Below are 13,547 nucleotides of genomic sequence, written 5' to 3' on the forward strand. Positions count from 1 at the left end.
TTTTGTAAGTGTGGAAGTTTCATTAACTTGAGATCATCTATACCCATTTCTGTAACCGGATTTTCTTTCAAGCACTTTCTCAAATTGTGGTTAAATAAATAAACAAATAAATAAATTCCAATGTACTGTTTTTGCTCCTATATATAATGTTTATTATTATTTATATTTTGAGCAGGTGACATCTTGACAGGGAGATCTGTATGGAATTAGATTTGTGCCAAAACATATTGAACATAACTTTTCAAGAAACTAATGAAAATATAAAGTGAAAAAAATAAACTGCAGGCAAAATTTTCTACTTCCATGTTGGTTTTAAGAGAGACATTTATTTATTTTGGGACATTTATGCAGGCATTAAGCAGAAGTCAGTCAGGTAGCTTGGAAATATTTCCATTACTTTGGATTTGTAACATTACAAATAAGAATTTAACAGTAAAATGTGACAATGGACCACAAAACCAGTCGTAAGTAGCACAGGTATATTTGTAGTAATAGCCAACAATACATTTATATGGGTCAAAATTATCGATTTTTCTTTTATGCCAAAAATCATTAGGATAGTAAGTAAAGATCATGTTCCATGAATATATTTTGTAAATTTCCTACTGTAAATAAATGAAAAAAAAAAAAAAAATGCATTATGGATATGCATTGCTAAGGACTTCATTTGGACAACTTGGATTCGGACGTGCCTTGTTACCTTCCTACAGGCAGCATTTATCAGATATCGGACACAGCCATAATCAATGTGTGCAATTATTTTCAGGGAAACACACTTTTAAAGTAGTTCCATGCAGGTACTGACTGCGTTACAGTAGAGGTTGGTGAAGAGAAACCTTCACATTTATCCAAAATATCGATGAAACCCAAATGAATAAAGCATCTCAAAACGAAAAAGCCATATATGAATTTACGATAATGAAGGAGTGGATGATGACGTTCCTCTACACATCAAGGTGAGTAGACCTGAGATGAGGTTCTCCATGTACATTTGTGATCATAATATTCGGACGGGATTAGTTTCCTTATATATGTTTAAGTTATGAATTAAGATTAAGTTATTATGTTAATAACAGTTTTACTCAACTGTGATTTCATGTGCTGATTGGGATGGAAGTTAGTTGAGTATAGGCTAGGGCCGAAATGTCATGTGATCTGAATAGGCTACCTAAGTTACCTTCAGTTAGTTAAAATAGGTGATGAGCAATGTTCCCTCTAAGCTGCGCGCGTGCGCGGCCGCGCACTTCTGAAGCCGAAATAATTGCCGCGCAGAGAACAGACATGAACATGATTGTAGTAGTGAGAAATAATTGCAGTGCTCTGGACAACCGCTATAGAGTTATTGTCGCTATAGAGTTGGAACCGGTGAATGCGATTTACAGGTTTCATAGAAAGAGAACGATTGAGCGCGTGTGAGCTGGCTCTGGCTGGCCCTGAGCCAAATCGGTCGCGGTAAGAATACTGTAATGTTTGCGGACTAAATACATCGATACGAGAGGCAACGTGAAATGAAAAGAATTGTGAAATAAAACGCCGTGTTTAATGAAAAGTGGTGGAAATAACGGATGATGGGCACAGAATGCTAACAAAACTTTTACAATCTTTACAATCACACACCTACAGGTCTAGCTCACAAACTCAAAATACATCAGTGATATACCTCAGTTTAAATAGATTTGTGTGTGTGGTGGTGTGGGTTTCAGGGATGTTTAGATAACTATAAACGAGTTAACGTTCACTTTTCTTAAAAATATTTAGCTATCAGATCTGTTTAAATGCTTCAGTTTGTTTTCACTATATATTAAAACAAATGGAAGCATTTAAACTGATATAATACTGGATATCAGTTTAAATACTTAAATATTATATTATATTATAATGTATGCCTTATAAAAAAATTTATCTCACAAGGGGATTGTTTATGGCTCCTTGCCACGAAAATCTTAAAACCTCCTGGTATATAAAATCTGGGAAATTCATAAGCAATAAACATGTAATTTTGATGGTTTAACACTGTCTGTTGCTAATAATTGACTGTCCAAAAACACATTATGGTTGTCCCAAACCATCACTGTAACTGCTCATATTATATTATTATAAAGAATCGAACTGTCCTGCAGGAGGACAGAAATAATTTTTTAATAGAATTTCTTGGTAAAGACTGGTACACTTAATACAGCAATGTGAAAAAATCTCAAGTAACCTAAAATGTGCTTAATTTAGTGACTGAACTGCTTGTTTTCAAACATATTATTTAATAAATCACTAAGTTACATCAAGGGTCAAATAAAATAGAAACAGCACATTAAAGTTAAATGTTACAGTTGCATGATAAATGTGTGTGTGTGTGTGTTTACGTTCATTGTACAGGTCTGATATAAAGTATGTTTTTGCTCAGGTGGCCAAAATGTGCGCTCAACAGAGAAAAGTTTTGCTCAGCGAGAAAAAAAATTAGAGGGAACATTGGTGATGAGCTTTTAATTAATAATTAATCAATTGAAATAATATGTGATTAGCCTAATTAACACTGTGTATATAATTAATTAGGGTACCATTTGTGAAATGCATTAGGCTATAGTTAAGTTAGCCTATAAAGATTTTATTTTTGTTATTGAAAGTTTTTATTTTTGTCAATGGAGGATTTGTGGACACAGAAACACATTTCCCAGTGGCATGTTGTTGATGTTCATTTATTAAATTGTTTATATAATTCGAGGAATTATTGTTTCATTTCCAAAATCTTAATTATTTATCATAGCCCATAAGCTAAGTGAGCAGAATCATCTAATCTGAATTCACAGTTAATTGCAAATAATCCCTTCAATTAAAAATATAGGCGTGTAATTCAGGTGTATTTTTTGTTATTTGATATATCTGCCATTTAATTTGGTTTATGGTTCAGTAGTGTTATGATACAGTAGCGGCTCCTGGTCATAAATTTAGGTAGGCCAGATTCAGGGTCTTATCGCTAGTTTATGATAACCATTTCTGTAAGCGTTATATTCTAATCGCTGAACACATCAGACACTTTTGGCAGAATTCTGATGTTCTTGCGTTATTCAGCCTGAGGGTGGCGCTCTAATGATGATTGGCAGACTTCAGTAAACACAACAAACGCATAGAATGTCATCTAGAATTGCCTTAATTTAGTATTTATTGCTTCTGAATGTTGTTGTAGGATTTTGCAATGTATGTAGGAAATCCAATGAGGAAAAAAATAATGTCTGTTCGCAAGCAAACATAAAACAAACACAACAGAACAACTGTAACTTATATAAAAGCTATTCACATGAGCACGCTTAAACTAAAGGGTTTATACTAATTTGATATGCTACTCCACACAGGATCACAGACATGCCAACTACTTACTGACCTGGGGTGCGTTTCCCGAAAGCATCGTTGGTGAACCATGGTCGTAAGTCCCATTGAACTCTAATGGCAACGACGGAATTTGCGACCATAGTTCGCTTCGGGAAACGCACCCCTGATTCGGACACACATCTGAAGCGGACTGATGTCGTCTTGTCTTTAGCGAGGTTTGCGTAAGGTGTGTTTACCTAACGTAAAAAATAAGTTGGGCAGCCAGCTCTCTATGAGAGCGCGCTGCAGTTCCATTTTTCACCACAGAGTTACATTGGAAGTATGTGTGGCGCTGTATATGGCGGGCCGGAAGGTCCAAAAATAAGGCTACCGACTTGTCGCGGGAATTCACCATACAATTGCCATAGCCACTGAATTTACCACTGATAGGCCGGGGTTGCATCTGTATACACACTCTCCTCACGCAGCGAACGACTCACTTTCCTCACGCAGCTGACCACTGACTCTTCTCAGCCGGCGACTCACTTTCCTTACGCAGCGAACGACTCACTTTCCTCAGCTGGCGACTCACTTTCCTCACGCAGTGAACGACTCACTTTCCTCACGCAGCGAACGACTCACTTTCCTCAGCTGGCGACTCACTTTCCTCACGCATCGAACGACTCACTTTCCTCACGCAGTGAACGACTCACTTTCCTCAGCTGGCGACTCACTTTCCTCAGCTGGCGACTCACTTTCCTCACGCAGCGAACGACTCACTTTCCTCACGCAGTGAACGACTCACTTTCCTCAGCTGGCGACTCACGCAGCGAACGACTCACTTTCCTCAGCTGGCGACTCACTTTCCTCACGCAGTGAACGACTCACTTTCCTCAGCTGGCGACTCACTTTCCTCACGCAGCGAACGACTCACTTTCCTCAGCTGGCGACTCACTTTCCTCACGCAGCGAACGACTCACTTTCCTCACGCAGTGAACGACTCACTTTCCTCAGCTGGCGACTCACTTTCCTTACGCAGCGAACGACTCACTTTCCGCAGCCGATGAAGTGATGTGTGAAATATTTCAGCTTCAGGCCACTCAAGATCCAGGAGTGCAGCTTTCACCCAGACGGCCAGTCAGGTTGGGACACATGGATCTGGTGACAATGATCAGGAACCGCTGCCAAACCCAGCCCAGCCACTGAGTCAAGCGCTACCTGGATATTTAGCACCTCTGCCTTCCGAGTTGGCTTCTTCTGTGTCAGCAGATCAGAGGAAGAGGAAGAGGCAGAGCGGCAGTCAGCAAGCTCCAGATGATGGACGTCCATCCACCTCATATAAGAGACCTGCCAAACGGACTTGCACAGGTCAGAATAGGCTTATATTAAAGAAGTAAGCCTAGTTTATTCTTACATTACGTTACTAATTGAGGCTTTATGTATTTGATGTGTGAAATATTTCAGCTTCAGGCCGCTCAAGATCCAGGAGTGCAGCTTTTACCCAGACGGCCAGTCAGGAGGTTGGGACACATGGCTCTGGTGACAACAATGATCAGGAACCACTGCCAAACCCAGCCAGCCACTGTGAGTCAAGAGCTACATGGATATTTAGCACCTCTGCCTTCTGAGTTGGCTTCTTCTGTGTCAAAAGATCAGACTCTCGGGAAGTGGAAGAGGCAGAGCGGCAGTCAGCAAGCTCCAGATGATGGATGTCCATCCACCTCATATAAGAGACCTGCCAAAAGGACTTGCACAGGTCAGAATAGGCTTATATTAAAGAAATTATGGCTCAACTATTAATTTATTTGTCTTTGTAAAATATTCTCAAGATCTTTGATGTAAAAACTTCATTAAAGTAAAATTCTTTTACAGATTCACAAACTGCAACATGTCTTAAAGACATTTCTTGTGATCTTATATTTTGCAGAAGCATATGCGAAGGGTCCATTGCTGGGGCAAGGTGGATTTGGCTCTGTGTATGCTGGGACCCACAGGTCTGATGGACTTCCAGTAAGACATTTTCTCCTCTCCTTCATTCAAACAGCCTTTAGAAATGTTCTCAGAATTGATATTAGTAAATGTCGTATGTCACAATGAGGCAGGTGTGCTTTACTGTGGTTTCTGTCCTCAGGTTGCCATCAAGTATGTCACTAAAGGGAGGATGAACAAGAGGCTGAAAGTTGTAAGAATCAGCGTGAATCTGTTGTTCTGTTTCACATCTTATTGGTTTGCACACACGCACACATCTGCATTCAGCCCTAGATGTAATGCAGCATTTCTTATTACAGGAAGGCCAGGGTCTGCTGCTGCTGGAGGTTGCACTGATGACCCGGGTCAATTCAGCTCCTGCCTGCCCCAATGTCCTGCAGCTTGTGGAGTGGTTTGACCCTCCCACTGATTACATCATGATCCTGGAACGACCAGTTCCTTGCCAAGATCTCCAGAGTTTCTATGAGGAGAACGGCTGTCTAGATGAGAGCCTGGCCAAGAAAGTGCTGGTCCAGCTCATCACTGCGCTGAAACATTGCAAGAGCCGTGGAGTCTTGCACCGGGACGTCAAGCCTCAGAACCTGCTGATTTCCACAGTTTCTCATAACATCAAGCTGCTGGACTTTGGTTGTGGAGACCTCCTAAAGGACTCTGCCTACACATCGTTTGCAGGTTGGTTTGCATTACAGAAAGAAAGCTCTTACTACTTCGCTCAGGGTGATGTTCTTATACATGGATATTTTGTGAACGTTTGATTATCAGCCAAAAGGAAGCTCTGCTTTGACTCAAAGATCATTTCAGGCCTACATTTAGTTTGGACTAGAACCTTTTCATTGGATGTTTTTGAACTTTTTGGGTCTCTCAGGCACTCTTCAGTGCGCCCCTCCTGAGTGGTTTCTTCAGCACCACTACCATGCAGGACCGGCTACTGTTTGGTCAGTGGGGGTGACGCTCTACAAGATCTTATGTGGTTTTTTACCCTTCAGAGTCTCATGGAGGGTCACCTCTAACAGCAGACTGCACTTCCCTAGAGAGCTGTCTACAGGCAAGAGATAGCATACATTCAGAGATAGAGCCAGACAGAGAAGTTTGTTCTGTTGTGTTACTGAAGGCAAGTACTGTGTTGTGTGTAACAGAATGCCGTCACTTGATTAGCTGGTGTCTCAGTGCAGCGGTGGCAGACCGGCCTAGCTTAGACGACATTGAGTGCCATCCCTGGTTACACTGAACAGGTGGCCAGTGACATTACACTTATCTGAAGCACAGCAGTCATAGGTTGGATTGGATTGTTAGGATCAGTCTAGATAAAAGGTTTTAATTATTGGTATGGGTGATCAGGAGTGATACAGGACCTGCAGAGACGGCTTCCTGTGCACCTACGGAAAAGAGGAGTGGACCATGAACTAATGGACGCTCCACAAACATGTTATTTTCTCCTCTGCTCCCCTGGTAGGGTCCCTGTGTGGATGAACATGCAGCTGAATCCAGAGCCTTGATGGGTCAGAGTTCAGCTAGTTGGGCAGAGTCTAAGGTAGCAAAATGTGTATTTTTTCCCCCCAATCAGAGTAGAAACTTTGGGACATTTTCAAAAATGTGTTTTTGAAAATTAGGACAAGGAAATAAGAAAAATCAGAAAAATAAATCTTAGAGGTCGAGTAAGTCCAGTAGGTGGCGATACACACATAGAATGCAAATCACCAAAAAAACTACAGATTTTTTTTTAATGCTGGAAGTTTATATGGACATACCCTCGAACCCTCAATTTTGACCTTGGGAGCGAGTCTACTCTTATGTACACTTCAGGCAGCTTCATATATCACAATACAACAAAATTGTGACTGCACAGCTTTTATTATGGTAGCATATATAGTATCATGTATTGAATTAATAGTTTTTTTCTTGCAATAAAAAGAACTCTGAACATTTAAATATACAATAAAACAAAACACAAAAAAACTATAAAGCAAACAAATGTTTCATACAGATTACAATGCAGTAGAACTATAAAGAACAATAGGTAACACTTTACAATATGGCCCCATTAGTTAACGTTAGTTAATGCATTAAGTAGGCTAACATTAACTAACAATGAGCGACAGCTTGATTCAGTAGTTACTATTCTTTGTTAACGTTAATTAATAAGAATACAACTGTTGATTGTTCATGTTAGCTCAAGTCCATTAATAATAGCAGATACAACTTTTGATTTTAATATTTTAATAATGTACACTGTAAAAAATAAAATGTCGCCTTGGTTTTATTTAAAAAAATTATTTCAAAAGGCAATTATTTGCATCAGACTTCTGAGTATTTTGAACTCATCTAATTTGTGTTTGACCAATTAGATTTTACATGTCTTCAACAGGGATCCCTGCGACTGAGATGGCATAGAGTACCAGCTCTGACTGATACCATGACAGGAACCTCTGGGGCGACCAAGACATGGAGCTCTAGGACCTCGTCAACCATGATGGGTGGCTTGGAATCCAGGTTGTCCAAGATAGGAACTTTTGTGGAAGGAACATCTGGGGCGGCAGCTCTGACTGGGGCCACAACAGGAACATGAGAGCCGTAGATGACAGAAATTTCTGCTTTGACAGGGAGTTTTGAAATCAGGGTGGCCTTGAAAAAGACAGGAACCAGTGGACAGAAACCACTGTGGTGCCTGTGACAGGGATCTCTGAGACCACAGCTTGCATAACCCTCAGGGGACTCTGGGACTGGAACAGCTAAGATGGAAATGGCCAAGACAGGAAGCCCTAGCAGTGGTGAGGCCTTATGCAGCAGCTCTGAGACTGGCGTGTCCATGATAGGGAGCATCAGTTAAAAAGAGGGGCAAAGAAATTAACTATGGACAAAAAACTATGTACACATCCCCAGGCAGCAATACCACAAGACACAAATATTGATGCCTCAATCCTGGTGCCAGATGCTACCAGAGATGGCCATGATGCTAAGAACTGGAGGGATGGAGAGGCCACTTGAGATGACAAGTTATGAATATTTGCATATGCCAGCCCATGATCCAGGCATTACACAAGGGCAGAACGTCTGGATGTGCACAGCTGAATCATGAGACTAGGTAAGCAAGCAAGAACAATAGCGAAAAATGGCAGATGGAGCAATAATAACTGACATGATCCATGATAACATGATATTTTTAGTGATATTTGTGAATTGTCTTTCTAAATGTTTCGTTAGCATGTTGCTAATGTACTGTTAAATGTGGTTAAAGTTACCATCGTTTATTACTGTATTCACGGAGACAAGAGACCCGTCGCTATTTTCATTTTTAAACACTTGCAGTCTGTATAATGCATAAACACAACTTCATTCTTTATAAATCTCTCCAACAGTGTGTAATGTTAGCTTTAGCCATGGAGCATAGCCTCAAACTCATTCAGAATCAAATGTAATACATCCAAATAAATACTATACTTACATGATCCGATGTATGCAAGCAGCATGCATGACGAACATCTTGTAAAGGTCCATTTTGAGGGTTGTATTAGCTGTGTAAACTGTGTTTATGCTGTTCAAGGCAAGCGCGAGCTCCGGGGGAGGGGGAGCACGAGAATTAAAGGGGCCGCAACCTATATATCGGTGCATAGTTAATGATGCCCCAAAATAGGCAGTTAAAAAAATTAATTAAAAAAAATCTATGGGGTATTTTGACCTGAAACTTCACAGACATTCAGGGGACACCTTAGACTTATATTACATCTTTTAAAAAGAAGTTCTAGGGCACCTTTAAACTTCCTTTACACCTGCTCACATATTATTCTAAGCTGCACAATTTGGAAAAAATCCAGCATTATGGCCATCTTTTATATAGCCACATGACTCAGATGTTATTTTTTCTTGTCTTGTATCATATAGAACTACTGTTGGCCTTTTTTGTGAAGATCTCACCTCTAGGCAGACACCACAGCCAGTCCTTGATCTTGTCCAGATCGGTGTGGTCTGGAAAATAGCTTCAAAAGATAGCCGATGTGGTCCGGAAAATAGCCAGCAGCAGTACTTTGTAAGTTTGAATTGCTAGAGCATGTTTTCTCTGTATACATTAGTATGTGAAACATGACACTAGTGTTAAAGTCCCAAACTACAGCTATATATATATACTACTAAAGGTTTTGTACTGTTTCATACAGCAGGTCCCCACAGCCAAAATCAATTAGTGTCATGTCCAGGGTGTCTGTGTTCACTTACAAGTTCTCCAGTTTGATGTCTCTATGGAGAACTCTGCGGCTACAGCATTTGTCAGCAGCCAAAATGTCCTGCAGCATCACATGCCGTGCAAACTCTTCATCAAGAAATGCCTCCACAGCTCTCCGAAAAGAGATTCTTGCAGGGGGCGCTGCAAGACCATAATATATAATATATTCAGTACAGTCCAGCATTTAAAGAACAGCATTTATCTGAAATATAAAGCTTCTGTAGCATTATACACTACCGTTCAAAAGTTTGGGGTCAGTAAGAATTTTTATTTTTATTTTTTTGAAAAGAAATTAAAGAAATGAATACTTTTATTCAGCAAGGATGCATTAAATCAATCAAAAGTGGCAGTAAAGACATTTATAATGTTACAAAAGATTAGATTTCAGATAAACACTGTTCTTTTGAACTTTCTATTTCTATTTCTATTCATCAAATAATCCTGAAAAAAATATTGTACACAAATATTTTGTACAGTTGTACACATTAAATGTTTCTTGACACTGAAGACTGGAGTAATGATGCTGAAAATTCAGCTTTGCCATCACAGGAATAAATTACTTTGTCAAATATATTTAAATAGTACACAGTTATTTTAAATTGTAATAATATTTCACAATATTACTGTTTTTTACTGTATTTTTAATTAAATAAATGTAGCCTTGGTGAGCAGACGAAACTTCTTTTAAAAACATTAAAAATCTTAGTGGTTCCAAACTTTTGGACTGTACTGTATTTCCTCAAATTATTGTTAGGCAGCCTGTCTATTAAAAAAATAGTTAGCAGTCTTTGATTAACATTAATATAAAATTGAAAACAGACAATGAGAGGAGACTTAGAGAGCAGTCTAATTACAATGTTAATGTATTCCATGTTTTTACACTTTTAATTTCAGTGCCACCTAATCAACAAAACAAAAAAAATGTAATTAATATCATATCATTCAGGTTATTAATCCTCAACAGACAAGTACGTTTTTGTGGATATACATAGACATTGATATATAGTTGGTCCCCCTTTGCAGCTAAAACAGCTTTCCAGAAGATTTCGTAGTGTTTCTGTGGGAAACATTCATCCAGTAGAGCATTTGTTAGCTGGTGACTTTTACACTTTATTATTCAAGTAGTTTCAATGGCCTTGTTTTAATTGACGAACTATATGGAATATTTGTACTAAATAAAAAAACTCAAATAAATGTTACCATTACATCACCTAAAACATAAAATGTCCTTTATACTGTACATAAACATTTAACCCTAAAAAAAAGTTTGTCTGTGGGACTCTTATTTTGATTCTTCCTGTTGTACCTGTGTTCAAGCTCCTTCTGTTTAGTTCCTGTTTCCTAGGTTTCTAGTATGCCTTTGTTTTTGTAGTTACTGATTGAGTTCATTACTTATATTGTTTGTAAACAAAATTAAGACACTGTACAAATTATTTGAAAAGAGAAACTTACATTTGTTTTCATCAAAACTAATAAATGCTTTTAGAGAATGAATCTTATATTTCCCTGAATTCCTGAAGGAATGTTAAATAATCTTACATAGGCTACAACAACACTGCTTTGGTTTTCAAAATAACATACAAAACCACTGCTTAAGAAAACTTAATAAATGAATTAATAAATTAAAGCATTTTTGTCTTAAAACTATTTAATTAGTGAGATGCAGTCAGTTTGAGTCCATGATAATACTAATTGTAATCCAGGATAATCTTGTAATTGTAGTCCATGATAATCTAATTGTAGTAGCTATGCTTATCTCTAATAATAATATTTTGTCTTGTGCTTTACTGGGTTTCTCAGTTTTTTATTGCATATTATGTTTCTAACAGTCCTCAAAATACATACATTACATAGTAAAGTTACAATTTTCTATATCTATTTTCCTCATCCTCGCTCTCCTTTTTGGTTTATCGAAAAGGCTTACTGGCCATTACATGATTAGTGGTTGCGTTTTTCTCTCACGGCCACATGAGGGCGGCAGACATCTTATGGTATCTGGACAGGGTAGCATAACCTGATTTTACTGAGTTCAACATGGATCAACATTTTTGTTGATCCTGGAACATTAAAATCAACCAATCAGATTTGAAGGACACGTTTACAGATTATTTCAAGTTTAGGCTTAAAATCATGAATTAGTGCTTCTACATAAGTGTTATTCATCTATCATTTCCCTCAGATTTTTTTGGAATAACTTAAGACTACATTTTCAGACTAGAATGTTGTTCCAGGATCAACAAAAAATGTAAAAATGGAACGCATCTAACTCAGCAATATCAGGACGTGCGTACAGTACAGGATCACAGTACGATTGCCTGACTTACTGTAGAAACTAGAACAAGAATATTGTCCTATGTGTTGGTATATGACAAATGACCATACATTATTATTTAATTTAATATTATTTTATATTATGCTCATTCTTAAAAATAAATGACATTAAATCATAGGATTTTATGGTTATGTAGGAGTTGGCTATGAAAACATGGGAAACTATTCCCACGAGTTTGACATACTAAATAAATATGGCATATAAAACATCAGTGTAGCCCTACCTGCCCTTCCATCACTGCAGAGATGAAAATAATACTGCTTATTTACATATAAGACTTTTCTCACTCTTTTCTCAGAATCAATGACAAGTTTCACAAATAAGCTGAACTCCTTGTTGAATATACGTTACCACACAGCAAATACAAAATATAAACCATTTTGTTTAATCACAGCTGACTACAACTGGGCTGCTGTCACAGATTATTCAAAGACAACATAAGCATCACCTATTATGTTTATTTAAAGAAGATTTGAATATTACAGTTTTTCTCAGTCGCTTTGGTGCATTTCTCACATCACTATTTACATTTGCACAACAGTTAATGCAGTTCTCAAAACAATTAGTACAAACTGCAAAACCTAGTTGATAACCTGCAAAAGCGTGTCACTTGCTCAAAATGGATAGGTCATTCCTCAAAAGCAAGTATCCGTGTCAATGAAAGTGTCAGTGTCATCAAGATGAAAAGTCCTGACACCATTGTTTATGAACAAGATAGTCAAATGGCTTTGTCATGTTTTCATTATGACAGTTTACTCTGTCAATGTTTTCCAATGCAAAAAAATCAGATCTTGGTGACACTACCTGAAAATGCTCAAGACAGCACTATGTACTATTTGCACAGCCATTTGAAAAATACAGTAAAGTTACATCTTACTGTATTTAGTGAGGTAACTGAGTACAAGACACTGAATATGTATGTTTCATATTTTTACTGCATATGCTCTTTGCAATTGTAATTTGTTCACAGCATTGTGCAAAAGAAAAAATACACCCTTATTTGCAACAAACATAAACTCCCTTTGGGTAGAGCTGTGCACAACTGTAAACAATATTGCAGTACATATGGCAAATCTTTACTGTAACACTACTGTACACTACAATACACTAAATGTGTGATGCAGTAAAGCTGTACGTCTAAATGTAAAATGTACAGTGACAAGTTCTTGTCCCACTGCAAGCTTCATGTATGACACGATGACAGTAGTGCAGTGCAGATTCTTTAGTGCTGAATTACTGTCCATTTATACACACCTGTTCTCCCAACTAAATGTTTGAATAATTGAATTTACAGTGGTTCTCCCAACATTTGGCTGCACCCTTCGACCAGCCTCAGCCATTGTGAGGCTGTGATTGACAACGTGATCCACAATTGTAGCCCTGAATTCATCAGGGATCTGCCTATTGGCCTCTTCTTCCTCTTCCCCTGTTTTGTCCCCTTCCCTTTCTTCCCCGCACCCTTACCCCTCTTCCATGAGGCTGACCTTCCATTTCTGTGTCACAGTAATTGTAGAAATGGTACACACTATGTCCTGCTTGGTTCGTATATGCTTGTAAAGTGGGGGTTTATGGGATTCACCTCTGACAGTGATTGTAGAGAAGTATCATTGGTTGCAACTAATGCTTCACACACCCCTTCTCATCAGTGAAAGTTGAGATTCACTTGAGAGAAATTGTTCAATTTAGGAGACATTTTCAGGAAAAAAAGAT

At 38.3% G+C, this 13,547-nt stretch overlaps 1 protein-coding gene across 1 annotated transcript; it reads left to right on the forward strand.

Moving 5' to 3' along the window:
* The first annotated feature begins 4,237 nt into the window (after positions 1–4,237).
* Positions 4,238–6,815, forward strand: LOC125272079 (serine/threonine-protein kinase pim-3-like). Its single transcript, XM_048196656.1, is given in 7 exon segments — positions 4,238–4,668; positions 4,765–5,056; positions 5,228–5,310; positions 5,432–5,482; positions 5,589–5,961; positions 6,155–6,368; positions 6,370–6,815. Coding segments are annotated over 7 exon segments (1,215 nt in total). The 5' UTR covers positions 4,238–4,614; the 3' UTR covers positions 6,518–6,815.
* The last annotated feature ends 6,732 nt before the right edge of the window (positions 6,816–13,547 follow it).

Source organism: Megalobrama amblycephala, linkage group LG7, assembly GCF_018812025.1.
Source record: "Megalobrama amblycephala isolate DHTTF-2021 linkage group LG7, ASM1881202v1, whole genome shotgun sequence".
NCBI classification, from domain to species: Eukaryota; Metazoa; Chordata; class Actinopteri; order Cypriniformes; family Xenocyprididae; genus Megalobrama; species Megalobrama amblycephala.